This window comes from Alligator mississippiensis, chromosome 4, assembly GCF_030867095.1.
Source record: "Alligator mississippiensis isolate rAllMis1 chromosome 4, rAllMis1, whole genome shotgun sequence".
Classification (NCBI taxonomy): domain Eukaryota; kingdom Metazoa; phylum Chordata; order Crocodylia; family Alligatoridae; genus Alligator; species Alligator mississippiensis.
Genome location: NC_081827.1, coordinates 142056452 through 142072652, shown reverse-complemented (window position 1 = coordinate 142072652; position 16201 = coordinate 142056452). Strand labels below are relative to the sequence as shown.

Sequence of the window (16201 nt, the reverse complement as noted above, 5' to 3'; positions counted from 1 at the left end):
TTAGTGAAACCAGGGTAGTACTGTAATTGTTTGTGTTTGTTTTTCTTTTGCATGTCTATTACTACTAGTACCATTATATATTTCATATGCTTAGCAAAAAATAACTTTTATAGTCAAGCTGGTAGTAACTGGGTATATTTTTCCTTCTCTGCTTCTCTTTCCTTCTGTGCTCTGCAGCAACGCTTCTTTTACCTAAGCTAAAGATCTCTGTGAAGCCCAAAAATACTGTGGGGTCTGCTCATCAAGAGGCCAAAGATTGGGATGTGCTGAGTTTGAAACACATAAGGATCAGCTTGTACAGGCTGATTGACCCAGTTTAGCTCAGACATGTCCTTATGAACTGAATGCTGGCCCATGAGGGTGTCAGCTGGACACCCAGCCGGATTCAGAGGGATTGTGTTCACCTGTGTGAACTGATTCTTGGCATATGAGGGTGTCAGCCTGTCCATGCTAATCAGCCAGGCCAGGTCAGGTGTGTCACGTTAATTTGTGTGTGTTTGTGTGTATGACTGATTTGGTGACTGGAGGAACCCAGTCCCATTACAACTGAGTCCTGCAAGATAGCGCCACTGGGGGTGAGGGCTTGCAGAAGGGAGAGATACAGCTCTGTATAGTAACACAAGCAGCACATTGACAGAATTACCAAGACCCTAGAAACTATCCCTAATAAATGAGCACACCCCAAAGTAATGGGCAAATCTAGTAACAGTACAGGGCTGCAGCCATATCAAATTCTGTTTGGAAAACTAATATCTCTGCTACCACTTGGCATGATTTCAGAGGCACCAGAAACTAGTTCTCCTGAGGTAATAAAATGGGTACAGGAGCTGCCAGAACAGCTCAAGCAATACAAACAACAAGTAACCAATGCTATACACAAAACTCAAAAGGAAATGGATCAATACCAATCACAAGAATCTCACCTATGAGACATTGAGCAACAGGTTATGTACCTAAAACAGACTCCAAAAGCACATGCCCTGGAATGTAAATGGGCAGGACCATATCATAGTATCGACAAAAAATTAGCCCTGTTGTCATCCAAACTGATAAGGGAGTTAGATCAGCCTGCCAAAGGAAACTGAGACTGATTTGCCTAAGGTTCTTCTAATTGTGCAGGGCAATGCGTTCACAGTCCTTGTGTATTTATGGTCAAATGTGGTATTTAGATGTAAGTAAGGGGATTGTAATGCAGGATGTAAACAGGATGCAAATGGGCAAGTTCCAATTGAATTACAAAAACAGCTTTATAGTCAAACTAAGCAAGAAAGAAGAATGGCTTCACCCTTATAATCAACTTCTAAACTTTGTATTGAATCTAACTACACTGCAATTTAAGGTGAAAGTGCCAAAACACACTTAAACAAAAGGTATTTCCAATTTATAACCTAGGAAACAAGAGTAATGGGTCAGATATATAAAGAATATGTTACAACCAAATAAATTTTGTTTTGACCCTGATTTTATAATACTTAACTACCTGTTGTATAATGAGCTTTATAATAAGTCACTAATAGTAGATGTGTAGGATATAGATGTGTTTGTTTGAGAATATAACAGTTATATATGAACTGATAATATTATTTTAGTGTAACTGATTTAGCTATTAATGTTTATTTGTGTAATGTTTTGTCAATAATAGGATACGACAATGAGTATATAAAAAAGGGATAGTAAACCAGAGCTTTACTATCAATTATGAACTATTTGAAAAAAATAGATTTACACCCAATAAACTTAGAAATCTCAGCAGAGATTCTCTGCCGCATGACACATGACACAACACACAAAATTAGTACATGCTGTAAATGTCATTCAGGGAAAAAGTATAAAACCTGTATCACAGTGTAAGCCAGCTCCAAACACATCACTAAGGTTTTCACCAAAGCAAAGGAAATAACATATCACAGTTAGTGGGAAACTCTGTTCAGCTAATCACTGTCAGCCAATGGGATATTCCATTTAATGTTATATCCAATAGTAGTTTTGCGTGTTGTGTTTATTTTATTAACCTTATTATTTATTATTTTATATTGCAGGTAAAAATTACAATAACTAAAGTGTGGCATTGCAAGCTAAATATGTGATACCCTAAATTATAGGGTGTCAAGGAGGAGAATGTTAAGCATTAAAAATTAATTGTGCATGAGTGAAAGAGTGAATGTGTTTTTCAAGCTGAGAAAGCAGCCTTGAGAGCAGGAAGATAAGAAGAACAAACAAACCATCGACAAGCAGAACAGACACCTTGTCTCCCTGTCTCAGGATGTTTCAAATTAAAGTAACTCCTAACTACCCATCCATCCATCTGCATACCTAAGCCATGAGATATGTGACTAGAATCAGCTCAATGACAACAAAGTGATTGGCTGAGTGGGTTGAAAGGGGGTACCACAGCAGTCTGCCTAAACTAAGTATATAAAAAGACAGTGAAGACTGGGCCCTGACGACGCTGTATGCCATCCACATCCTACCGGGAGAAAACTGCCGGCATTCCTCTCATAAGATTGTGTCCAGAGGCACTATGTCTAGCCATTGTGACTGACCCTGAGCGCCAGTGGATTGGCCGGTATGTATGTGTGTGTGAGTATAAATGATTTTAGATAGAGCATTTCTTTTCCCCATTTGATCTGTGTGTCCAAACACGACTTAGTTATGCAAGCCTAAATTGAATGTGCCTCAATACACATTAGTGGCTCTGCGTGTGGATGCATGCCTAAATATAGTGTCATAGATTCATAGCTAGTAGGGTCGGAAGGGACCTGAGCAGGTCATCAAGTCCGACCCCCTGCCATGGGCAGGAAAGAATGCTGGGGTCAAATGACTCCAACTAGGTGATTGTCTAGCCTCCTTTTGAAAACCCCCATTGTAGGAGCGAGCACCACTTCCCTTGGAAGTGGGTTCCAGATCCTAGCTGCCCTGACTGTGAAGTAGTGCTTCCTGATGTCTAGCCTGAACCTACTGTCAGTCAACTTGTGGCCATTATTCCTAGCTACTCCTGGTAGTGCTCGGGGAAAAGGGACTCTCCTATTCCTCGCTGGTCCCCCCTTGTAAGTTTATAGATGGCCACCAGATCCCCTCTCACTCTTCTCTTGTGGAGGCTGAACAGGTTCAGGTCCTGTAGCCTCTCCTCATAGGGCCTGCCCTGCTGCCCCCAATCATGCGAGTGGCCCTCCTCTGGACCCTCTCAATGCTGTCCACATCCCTCCTGAAGTGCGGCACCCAGAACTGGACATAGTACTCCAACTGCAGCCTGACCAATGTCGCATAGAGGGGGAGGATCACCCCCTTGGACCTGCTTGTGATGCATCTGTGGATGCATGACAAGGTGTGGTTGGCCTTCCTGACCACGTCCCCACACTGTTGGCCCATGTTCATTTTGGGATCAATAATGACTCCAAGATCCTTTTCTGCCTCTGTGCTGATGAGAAGGGAGTTCCCCAGCCTATAGGTATGCTGCTGGTTCTTTCTCCCTAGGTGCAGCACCTTGCACTTGTCCATATTGAAACCCATCCTATTCTCATCCGCTCACCTCTGTAACCTGTTGAGATCTAGTTGTAACCTGTCCCTCTCTTCTAGCATGCTCATTTCTCTCCACATCTTAGTGTCATCTGTGAGCTTGAACAAGGTGCTTTTCACCCCCTCATCCAAATCGCCGATGAAGATATTAAATAGTGCGGGCCCAAGGACCGAGATCTGGGGGACCCCACTGCCCACATCTCTCCAGGTCAAAATGACCCATCCACCACCACTCTCTGGGTGCAGCCCCTCAGCCAATTTGTGACCCATCTGACTGTGTAGGTGCCAACACCACAGATACTTAATTTTTTAATGAGGATGGGGTGAGAGGTAGTGTCGAAGGCCTTCCTGAAGTCCAGGAAGACTATGTCCACCACGACACCTGCATCTAAGGATTTTGTGACCTGGTCGTAGAAGGCCACCAGGTTGGTCTGACAGGACGTGCCCCTAATGAACCCATGTTGGTTGCCCCTAAGCATAATCTCCCCTGCTGGTCCCTCGCAGATGTGCTCCTGGATAATTTTCTCAAAAAGCTTCCCCAGGACCGAGGTAAGACTAATGGGCCTATAGTTTCCTGGGTCCTCCTTCCTCCCCTTTTTGAAAATGGAGACCACATTGGCCTTTTTCCAGTCCTCTGGCACCTGGCCAGAGCACCATGAGTTCTTGTAAAGCCATGCCAGGGGTCCCGCAATGACCTCTGCCAATTCCCTCAGCACCCTGGGGTGGAGATCATCTGGACCTGCTGATTTGAGCACATCCAGCCCCACCAGAAGTTCCCTAGCTAGGTCCTCTCTGGCCCTAGGCCTGGCTGTGGCTCTCCTGAGTCCATCCAGAATCTGGAGGGGGGGGGGGGGGGGGGGGATGTCCCGGTCCCTACTCAGAAAAATGAAGGCAAAGAATTTGTTAAAGAGGTCAGCTTTATCATCTAGTGCAACCACCAGATTGCCAAGTGTGTCCTGCAGGGGCCCCACATTACCCGGTGTTTTCTTTTTACTCCCTATGTATCTAAAAAAGGACTTCTTGTTATCTTTGAATTGACTTAATGAGCCTTAAAGAGCTCATAAATCACCTTAATGAGCTTTAAATAAAAGTGAATTAAGTTTAGGTGCATGTAAAACCACATGTAGATACATCCAGTGATTACAAGCAAAGCCTACCCACCAATCCTGAACAACTATCAAAAGTCACAAAGATGAATCACAGTTTCCTTTGTTTTTCTCTACTTACTCCTCTCCTGTGGCTTTCCAAAAAGTCTTAGAAGTCAAAGGCATCTGGGTCCTATACACCAAGATAGGTATTTTAGGAGGAAATCTCCACCTCAGTTACCTTTGTTTATTGCAAGTGAGGCCATATGGTAGTAGGGAAAAACTGAATTTATTGGTCAATGAAGTCTTAAACATTTGTCTAGACCTGAGGAAGGGCACTTTGTGCTTGAAAACTTGTCTAACATGTCTCCCAACTATACAGTTGGTGCAATAAAGATATCCCCAAATAACCTTGTTTCATTTAGAGCAGTGGTAGATCCGAGTCGATCCAAAGCTGGGGTGGGGGGGTGAGCATGCATGGGTGCACTTGAGCACCCCACCCCCAGCCCAGCAGGTCATTCCATGATGGGGGTAAGGGGTGGGGAGCAGATTGAGGCCCCTGCAATCAGGGACAGCGCCACAGAGGCAGGAGCAGGGGTAAGTTGAGTGGGACCGCGGTCGGCTGGGCGAGTGGTGGGAGGATTGAGCCTGGGTGGTTTGTCCAGGGGTATGGAGGTACTCCCACCACTGTATAGACCTAGTGGAGGCTCCGGGGGGCACATGCCCTCTCCAAATACCTGGCATTGTGAGTGGCTGCAGTAGTGGTGTGAGAGGGAGGGAGGCTGGAGCTGGGGCAGGCCCTGCATAGACAAGGTGTGGGATGGAGCCACAAGTGGCTTGTCCAGGGGCCATGGGGGAGGGGGGCACACAGCCCAAGAGGGCATGGGGGGTGTGTGCCCCTGAATCTGGATGCTGGCTGGGCTGGCTGCCAACTGAGGCCGGGACTGCGATTGGCGGCACTGGGAGCGGGGCTACATGGGGGCCTGCAGGCTCCCAAAAATTCACCATAGCCCCTGCTCCCAGTGTTGCCACCTGGCCTGAGTGCAGTGCACCACAAAGCAGACTGTCACTGTGAAGAGTGTGGCACTGCCTTCCCCTTTCCCCGCTGCACCCTGGAACCTGCAGGGGGGGGAGGGGTTGGCTGGGGCTGGGCTTTGGGTGCAAAGCCCAGCTCGCAATGGCAGCTGCCTCCTCCATGCACAGATGGGGCGGGGCATGTGCCCCCCAGGGCCTCTGCCAGGTGCACACAGTGTTGGGATCCCCCCTGAGCCCTTGAACAAGCCACCTGGACTTGATCCTCCCACTACCTGCCCAGCCGGCCAGGGCCCCACTCAACTTACCCCTGCTCCTGCCTCTGCAGCAGTGTCCCTGATCATGAGGGCTTTGATCTGTCCCCTGCCCCTTCTCTCTCCCATGGACTGACCTGCTGGGCTGGGGCTGGGGTGTACAAGTGCCTGCATGTGCACCCAGCCCCTCACCCCAGCCTTGGATTGACTTCAAGAGGCTCTGAGATCTACCACTGATGATCTATGGTTGATGGCCACTGATCTACAGCTTAAAAGGATGGCACTTCATCCTAGGGATTTATTAGAAGAGCCCTGACTTCCTTCTCCAGGCTGCATGTTCCATCATAATGTTTGAACTTGAAGCTTTTAATAAGAAAATTAATTCAAGCAATTTTCTAGCACAGTGCAAATTTTCAGAAGCCTCTTAGTGAACAAGGCAAAGCCCCAGTGAATCTCAGTGAAATGCAGGTGCTTGAATTGCTTTGCAATTTTTCTCACAACTATCTGTGCTCTCAGCTTGCTTGTGCATCTGATCTCAGCTGATACTACACCTTGACTAGGGACAGAATTTACACATAAACTAGTTTAAATGATCAGAAACTGATTTAAACCTGTAACAGAACACAATTGCGAGAGCCCAGCAGGAAAAATTATGCTGAGGGGAAACCAGCACGGGTTCGTAGCAGGTAGATCATGCCTGACTAATCTAGTCTCTTTTTATGACCAGGTTACAAAACACCTGGATGCAGGTGTAGGGGTTGACATAATTTACTTAGACTTCAGGAAGGCCTTCGATGGTATCCCACACCATACCGGTGAACAAGTTAAGAGGCTGTGACTTGGATGACTGCACGGTCCGGTGGGTGGCGAATTAGCGAGAGGGTTGTACCCAGAGAGTCATAGTGGATGGGTCGGTATCGACCTGGAAGGTTGTGGGCAGCGGGGTCCCGCAGGGCTCGGTCCTTGGACCGATACTCTTCAATGTCTTCATCAGCGACTTGGACGTGGGAGTGAAGTGTACTCTGTCCAAGTTTGCGGATGACACAAAACTGTGGGGAGAAGTGGACACACCGGAGAGCAGGGAACAACTACAAGCAGACCTGGACAGGTTGGACATATGGGCAGAAAACAACAGAATGCAATTCAACAAGGAGAAATGCAAAGTGCTGCACCTAGGGAGGAAAAATGTCCAGCACACCTACAGCCTAGGAAATGACCTGCTGGGTGGCACAGAAGCGGAAAGGGATCTTGGAGTCCTAGTGGACTCCAAGATGAACATGAGTCTTCAGTGTGACGAAGTCATCAGAAAAGTTAATGCCACTTTATCGTGCATCAGCAGATGCATGACGAACAGATCCAAGGAGGTGATATTTCCCCTCTATCGGGCACTGGTCAGACCGCAGTTGGAGTACTGCGTGCAATTTTGGGCGCCGCACTTCAAGAGGGATGTGGATAACCTGGAGAGGGTCCAGAGAAGGACCACATGTATGGTTAAGGGCTTGCAGGCCAAGCCCTATGAGGAGAGACTGGGGCACCTGGACCTCTTCAGCCTCCTCAAGAGAAGGTTGAGAGGCGACCTTGTGGCTGCCTATAAGTTCATCACGGGGGCGTAGAAGGGAATTGGTGAGGCTTTAGTCACCAAGGCGCTCCTGGGGGTTACAAGAAACAATGGCCACAAGCTAGCAGAGAGCAGATTTAGACTGGACATTAGGAAGAACTTCTTCACAGTTAGAGTGGCCAAGGTCTGGAATGGGCTCCCAAGGGAGGTGGTGCTCTCCCCTACCCTGGGGGTCTTCAAGAGGAGGTTAGATAGGCATCTAGCTGGGGTCATCTAAACCCAGCACGCTTTCCTGCCTATGCAGGGGGTCGGACTCGATGATCTATTGAGGTCCCTTCCGACCCTAACATCTATGAATCTATGAATCTATGAACAGAAGCTCAGTGCAGATAAACCAGTTTCAAAATGGCTGAAACTGGTTAAAGATAAACCTGCTTGAATGTACTACCAGACTTAACTGATTTGGATCAAACCAATTTATGAAACTTCTGTCCCAGACCCCTTCCCAGTTCAAGTTAAATCAGAGTCCCTCAGCATCCCAGCATACTTTGCAGCACTGGGCTATACTGTCTGCTTCAGGGAGCAGGGCTGGCCCCACTCCTCTGTTCATTAACTGGAGCAGTGAGGGCTGTTTGACAAGAGGAGAGTGGGGGGAGCAAACCTGGCTGGGGATGTAGCCCAGTCTGTAAGGGAGAGGGGGATTGCACCCCCCAGGCAAACCCTAGCTGTGGCCTGGGGCCAGAGGCCAAGGAGGGGTGTTAAACACTGCTTCCCTCACTCAAACTTACTGCTGGCTGCAACTGTGGACTACAAGTCCTAGATGTACCTGGAAGCAGAAAGAGGAAATGGTGAGCAGCCCTGCAGAGTCATGGTACTGTAATTCTGGTCTGCAAATCTTAGAGACCTTGGGGCAGCAGGAAGAGGAAATAAACACAGGAAGAGAGCTGTGCTTTAGTACTCCCGGGCTTCTGGCCTGAGCCACTGCAGGCATGTGGTTACATTTCCTGTATCAAAGGTAGATGTCTGTTCACTTCTGTGTCAATTTAATCTGTGCAGCTTGGACTAACCTGCAAAGACTGAATCAATTCAGCCTTAGGCTTTTTGACTGGCTGTACCTAGCCCTAGTGATCTAGTACACAGGCTGACAATATATGTAATTAGGATGGTAGATATTGGCCCTGATAAATTGTAGGCATTAAAAGTAGTAACTATATCACAGCATTCTAAGAGCTGTGCAAGATCAGCACAGCATTGCTATGTCAGTTGCCTTTCCATTTAATTTTATATGCTGCTGTAAATATTTGTTCCATTATGGTAATCATTATCTAATAAATCAATGCAGTGTCACTGAGGGTATGTCTGTTAAGCTTTGGCAGTGCTCCTGATGGTACTCCTGAGGTTCACAGCCCTACCCACCCATTGCTCATCTGTGTCAAGCTGGAGGGGATGCAGTGATGGAGTCACACTAAGTGTGTTCCCTGTTGCCACCCTCAAGCTATGTCCCTCCAGGGTGTTACAGAAAGGTTGTGAGAGGAGATTACCTTCATAGGTAATTTCTGAGTTTGGTATATATGGAGTGAGAGTTGGGGAGGGGCTTGAGTAGGACATGTCTCTCCTTCAGTGCCCTCAAAAGTACTACAGAAGCATATAAATATCTTAACATAAATACATGGGGGGTAAAAAGAAGGTACCAAATAATGTGGGGCCTCTGCAGGACATGCTTGGTAATCTGGTGGTAGCACCAGGCAACAATGCTAATCTCTTTAACAGATTCTTTGCTTCCATTTTTCTGAGCAGGGACAGGGAGATCTGCCCCACTGGGATACCGGATGGACCCAGGGGAGGCACAGCCAGGCCCAGAGTCAGTGAGGACCTGGTCAGGGAAGTTCTGGAGGGACTAGATGTGTTCAAATCAGCAGGTCCTGATGATCTCCACCCCAGAGTGCGTAGGGAACTGGCCAGCATTGAGAGGGTCCAGAGAAGGGCCACTCACATGATTGGGGGCAGCAGGGCAGGCCCTACGAGGAGAGGCTACGGGACCTGAACCTGGTCAGTCTCCACAAAAGAAGGCTGAGAGGGGATCTGGTGGCCGCCTATAAACTTGCCAAGGGGGACCAGCAGGCCATGGGAGAGTCCCTGTTCCCCCAAGCACTACCGGGGATAACAAGGAACAACGGCTGTAAGTTGACTGAGAGTAGATTCAGGCTAGATATGAGGGGGCACTACTTCACTGTCAGGGTGGCTAGGAGCTGGAACCAACTTCCAAGGGAAGTGGTGCTCACTCCTACCCTGGGGGTCTTCAGAAGGAGGCTAGATAGACACCTAGCTGGGGTCATTTGACCCCAGCATCCTTTCCTGCCCATGGCAGGGGGTCGGACTAGATGATCTGCTTAGGTCCCTTCTGACCCTACCTACTATGAAACTATAAGAGGTGCCATGCCAGAGATCCATCTAATCCAGTATCTTTCATCTCAGTGGCAGTGTAAATGCTAAGGGGTAGAGTATATATATAGGGTTTGTATAGACTGATCTGTCCCTTGTACCTCTTCCTTTACAGGTTCTAGTACATAGAGGTCATCCTATTACAGATGACCAAGCTAACTAATTCTGATGCTCATTCAGCCAATGGGAGCTGCATAGTCACATTAATGTAAGGCAGACTCTGTCTGGACTCATATACCTTTCTTCTCAGTGTAACATGTACTGTGTGTAAAGCTGGGCTTAATGGGCCAGCAGCTTCCTTGCACTGTAAGCCCAGCTGCTGGAAGTTCTCAAGATGTGGCTCCTTGTAGCATTCAGTACATTAGTCTAATCCAAAAGCAAAACATCATAGTAACAACCTCTACATCTTGACAAAGGAAAACAAAAGTGGCTACAGTTGCCTTTCCTAGCACAGATAGAAGAGTCTCTCTTGTTTGTGTTTGCTCCCTAAGAATCTGTTATGCCTCTGAGCTCCAATAAGAACCTTACAGTAGAACCAAGCCATGTTTACACAAGATGCTGACTGCACAGTAGCCCAAGAATACTGCGCAGTAGTGTTGTGTGGCAGAAACTGTGAAGCAACGCTAATGTGCAGGAGTCTTGGGTGCAGTCAGTGTCACAAAAAAGCCATATGCCGCTGCATAGTAATGTGTCTAACAACTGTGTGTTCAGTGTTTTGTGTAGACATGGCCCCTGCATCTCCTCAAGCTGATAATCTTGAGTGGATGCTTCCTTTTGTTAAGCTCCCTAAAATGCTAAACTTTCTCAAACCATTTGCTTTTCTGCAGTTTTATAGAGATGGCTCTAACCAGGAACACAATAACTATGATTCTACTGTTTCATGTGCATAGCCAGACAAATTTCATTAGGCAACTCATACACAAGCACACAGACACACACACAGAAAAAAAAACTGTAAGCAAATCCTTCACTGACAGACAGTCTGGCAGTGAAGGATTTCCTTACAGGTATTTTTCGTGTGCGTGCTTGTGTGCTTGAGCATGTGCTACATTAGAAATTCTTACAAACATGTTCTGCTGCAGGCACCACAGGAGAACAATCAAACCCTTTAGGTTAAAAGGGAAGTTTGTTCCAGCTGCATACTTTCCCACTAATGGGTAGCTCATATACTGTTGAGGGAAAAAGCTGAACACGCCCATTCCTTTGAGGTAATAAGTGTTGTCACTGCCTGCTTGCTCCTTGACTCATTCAAGTTCAGAGAAGTTATTCTGCATGAATGATTTCTGTATGTGCTTTAAAGAGGCTTGCTTGAGACTCTTGCATGGGGAATCAGTGACTTGCACACATCTGGAACCATAATTACAACCCAGGCCAGGGATATTTTTTTTTATATAGCAAGATACGATGGTGTCACGCAGAAGGTTTCCAGGACTCACACCAATTGCACTGCTTCTGGTCTCCTTTGTGAATGTCTTTCTTGTGACTTATGTGAAGAACGTAATACAAGAGCTGAGAAAGGAGAGACAGGGATACTTAGAGGTTCATTCTCGATCGTTTAACCAAGAAAATGCAGTAATTGAGAGACTGGACCATTTGGAGACATATATTCGCAACATCTGTAAGTAAAGTATATTCAAAACATTTATCTTTGCTAGAAACGCATCTCTAAGTTATTCTGCTTTGTCGGAACTTTCTAGCTTTTTAAAATTGATTCATGGTTTGGGGCTTCTTTGCTTTGTTTTGTTTCTTGGGACTTGTCTGGGCACTTTTATTTATTTTTTCTTCAGCATTGGAAAGGATGTGATGAGTTCTTTGTCATATCTATGAGACAGTCTCCTAAGCATGCCTATCTTTACCTACTTTTGCTTTTTGGATGTTTTCCTGAAACCTCCTAGTGTTGATTGGGTTAAATCATTTGAGGTTTATATCTATAAATACTGGAAGCAAGTTAAGATCTGAAGCTTTAGAGCGGAGAGTTTAAGATCAAATGATAAACATCTGGAAGAGTTGGTCAAGCTGGCAGGTCAATTTCACATGAAAACTATTGTTCTAAAAATGAATCTTGCAAAACGTACCTGTTTGGAATGGAAGGATTCTTTGGGAAACTTGGTTCCCCAGTTTTTTGTGCCATGGTACACAAACAACTTGTATATAGAAGACTGTGATCAGTCCGTCTTTGTCCTTATCGTATCCAGTACTAGTAGACCGTGGCAGTACTACTGGCCAGGTGGGTGGCTTACCTTTTCACATCTGCTAACAGGCAGAATGAACTGAGGTCTGAATGAAAGCCCACTTTTCATCTCCGAAAGTATAAAGGGAGGCAAGAAGCCTGTAAATGAGAACAGTCATGTGGGAAGAAACCAGGACTTTGAAGGGCTAGCCACCCTAGAGTCAGGAGGATTTGGGATACAGAATATCACCTGCTTTAGGAATTCATTCATTTATTCTAGAATGAGCATGGCCAGCTGTCCCAATGAAGTCACTTAAATAAGGGCTACAGGGTCAGGTTTTTGGGCCTTATTTTTGCTAGACTCGTTCAGCTCCACGGAAGGGGCATCTGTGGCGAGGGAGCCGATGCAGCAAAGGCAGTGCGGGCTCTCATTACATTCATCACCATGTTGCTCGTTCTGCGATTGAGAGCCTAATGGGTACATATTGGAAAGGGGGAAGTAGACAATGTATTTATCATCTAGCAGGGCCAGACACAGGCATGAGCAAACTGGACAGCCGCCTAGGGCCAAGACAAAAAGGGGGCCTAAAAATAGTAACTTTTAAATTATTATTATCATTATCTCTGGTGAAGGGGGGCCCAATACTAAAAGTTCACCTAGAGCCACCAGGTATCTAGGTATGATGCTGTCATCCAGAGCTGACAGCAGCCGGTTCACTTGTCTCTTTGGAAGAGCTGAAGTGGATCAGCAGGTGTTCTCCACCCACGATTCCAAAGACCCAGTGATTACAACAACAGTCCAATGCCCTCGTTGCTATTACCAACTGGATTGAGTCTACATGTCATCCTTCTTTACATGGCCACCTGTTGTTTTTCCCATCTCTGGACCCCGATCTAAAGAGTAATGAACAATGACAGATGTGTTTGTCTCAGCATCTTAAAAAAGCTGTTTATTTTATTTATTCTCTCTTCAAATGGAAGAAAGCACAGGGGCTGCATTCCCTACTCATTGTTAGAGGCCTTCTCCTTCTTCAGATAAACACCAGAATTAAAAATCAATTAAAGGAATGGCTCTTTCAGATACTGAACTGAGCACGAGTAGCTATGAAACAGTTGGGAGATGTGGATTTGAACCCCTGTAAGCTGAGGGGGTGGAACTGAATGTGAGCCTCTCATTTCTTGAGCAAGTGCTCTAACTGCTAGCTATTATATAGCAAGGGGGTCCAGAAGTAATGGCAGCAGCACATGATTAGCCCTATGAAAAAGAACATGTAGGTATTTGCTATCAGGAGAGGCCTCTGGACGGTGGGCTTATTTATTTGTACAGAGAGGTCTTCCTGGAATAGGTCTTGTGCAGTAGTTCCCCATGTGGGCACTCTTATTTCATGCGTATTTCATGTGAACTTTGTGTAGGTTAAGTCAAATGGAGTAAGCTGACCATAGCATGGAATAAGAACATCCAAATAAGGACAGAATAGTATGGAATAGCTTTTTCTTGTCTAAATCTATCCCAACCATGCAGCTAGTGATCGCTACCATTTGCCCCTGTGCTAGAAAAATGACAGGTCCTGGGTAGAAATCATGTAGCATTCAACATTCAAACTAGGGTATATGCAATGTGTATTTAGGACTGACTTTTGTTTCTGTGTGCTGCACTTGAGCAAAGAATTCTCCCTGGTGTGCTGTTTTGTTCAGATAAAAACTTAAATAAGACATGCACAAAACTTCTGTCTGTCTGTCTGTCTGTCTGCTTTTATGGCCACCAACAGGTATATTTGGTCAGAGCTCTGAGCGCTTCTCTCTGTTTTGTGAGACTTTCTCCTTTTCTTGCTTTGTTTTCTCTCCCCCAGACAATCTGACCCCTTTCTCACTGTAGTCCCCTACTTTTTATTACTTTTTCCTGCCTTCCCCCCGCTGCTTTTCTCAGACCTTTCTCCTGCAGTACTTGTCTCCCCCTGCACTTCCCTCCCCCTCCCTCAGATTGTATTTTGTTTTCCCTCCCTCACAGCAGCTGCTCTGCTACTTATTGTTTTTTCTTCCCTTCCCTGCTACTTTGGCCACCTTTCTCTCCTCCTCTTGCTACCCAGTGCCTGAGGAAGAAGCCAGCTGCGCCAGTCTCCTGCAGCTGTGCCCAGTGGTGGCTCATCCACATCTGGTGCGGCAGCTCCATCAGGTGGTGGGGAAGGGCCTTCCTCCCAGTCACTCCCCGTTTCATCAGAGTCTGCTAGCTCTGTGGTGGTGCTCCCCTCCCCCACTTTCTCCCCCCTCAGGGGAGGATTTGGCCCTTCCTGCTGTGAAGGGCAAGTCCCAGAAAAAAAGGATCTTCTAAAAAGGCCTTGGTATCCCCTCAAGACCTCCCCACCACTTCGAGGGGAGCTGAGTTTAGTGAGCAGGGCCCTCCCTCTCTTCCTGCCTTCTCGGTATCCCCCCCCGACCCTGTAGTACTTGGGGGTGACTTGGAGGTAGGGGAGGTGGTGGGGGAGTCTGACAGCCCCGCCCTCCCCCCCCAAAATCTCAGCTTCTTGAGCCTGACAAGGTTGATACAGAGTTAGGACCCTTTGGGAGCTGCAAATGGGAGCAAGAGTGCCCAGCCCACAAGAGCACCCTACCCAAGAGATCAGGGACTGATGCCTGCCCCACTCCAGGCCCCTTTGGAGAATGCTGCTCCTACAGGGCCTGATGCTGAGAGTCCTGGTGGGAGTGCAAGTGATTCCCTTGGGGCTCAGTGGCTCCTGGTGCCTGATTTTGATTCTGCCTCTGCAGATGAGTTGACAGAAGTCCTGCCTTTGGAGGTGGTGTCCCCTGATTCAGCTAAGGTGCCCCTCTCAATAGGGGAAGTGGAACTATTCCTGCTTCTGAGGAACCTCCCTCAGCTGATTACTCTGTTGAATGCTTTATTGAGTTTCTAGACCAGACCAAGTCTAGAATGGTTTCCGGAGCCCAAGATGTTTGTGCTGTTCACTAAGGCTGCAGCAGTGGTGCTGCACTCCAGTCCAGGGATGCAGCATTATAGATTTTGCATAAGCAACATCACCTCCTCCTTATTAACATCTATGCGCCCACTGCTGGATGAGAATGCACTGTCTTCTTTGAGACTCCAGCTATATTTTTGCAGAGCACAGCTGATAGTGATGAGCTTCTCTTCCTAGGCAGGGACTTTAATTGCACAGTCAATGCACAGCTTGACTAGAATGGGCCAGAGCCCCATCCATCCTCTGCCCTGAAGGTGTGGACCGCTTTGGAGACAGTGGACCTTGATGTCTGGCACTATCTCCATGCCAATGTGAGGCAGTATACCTGCCTGAAGGCGACTGCCAGTGGACTCTCTATGGCAGGCCTTTACTGCCTGTATGTCACCAGGCACCACCTATCGCTTCTGCACAGCAGCTGTATTACCCTGGCAGGACTATCAGATTACAGCCTGGTTTCTTGTGCACTGAGCCTTCCTGGCAGGCTGAATTCCCGCTCACCCTACTGGTGCCTCAACACTAGTTTGTTGCAGGATGCTCACTTCTGTGACTGCATTGCTTACTTCTGGCAGACATGGGAGGCCACAAGAGTCACCTTTCCCTCCTAGAAGCAATGGTGAGATGTAGGAAGGGTGCAGATTAGAGTTTTCTGTCAGCAGTACATGCAGTTGTCAACAAGCGAGCTCTTCCACTATGTTCGGAAGTTGGAAGAAGGATGTGATGCAACTTGAGGTGGCCCTGCATGATGCTGACAGTGATGCAGGGCTGCTTGAGAGTCTTAAACTCTGCAAGCAACATCTGTGGGAGCTGGCAGAGTGCAGCCTGGGGTACGAGGGTCTGCACCCACTGTCAAGAACTGGCAGAGACTGATGCCCAACTCACTTCTTCTTCAGCCTTGAGAAATGATGACCCATGAAGAAGGTCATTGATCATTTTAAGACTCCAGATGGCCAAACACTCACAAATCCTGTTGAGATCCGATGCCATGCCATCACCTTCTACCAGGAACGGTTCTCATGTGAGTGCCAACTTCTTACTTGGCCAGGCTAAACTCAAGAGCTGCAGGAACTGGCTTGCTGGAGCCGGCTCAGATGACATCCTGCAGCTCTTCCAGTTTTTTGGTACGGGCACGCCTGTCATTGGAGTTTGAGCATGTGGTCCTCCAGTGGATGGTT

At 47.1% G+C, this 16201-nt stretch overlaps 1 protein-coding gene across 3 annotated transcripts in view; it reads left to right on the top strand.

Moving 5' to 3' along the window:
• The first annotated feature begins 2063 nt into the window (after nt 1-2063).
• The window catches only part of GALNT8 (polypeptide N-acetylgalactosaminyltransferase 8), a 54300-nt gene continuing 40162 nt past the window's right edge, over nt 2064-16201 (top strand). For 2 of the 3 annotated variants that reach the window (XM_019482195.2, XM_006273555.4), the window contains exon 1: nt 11073-11505. In XM_019482195.2, coding sequence (XP_019337740.1) covers nt 11292-11505 — 214 coding nt within the window. In that variant the 5' untranslated portion in view covers nt 11073-11291. Of the gene's footprint in view, nt 2567-11072; nt 11506-16201 lie in introns of those variants that run through there. The other variant, XM_059726699.1, reaches the window with a different exon arrangement.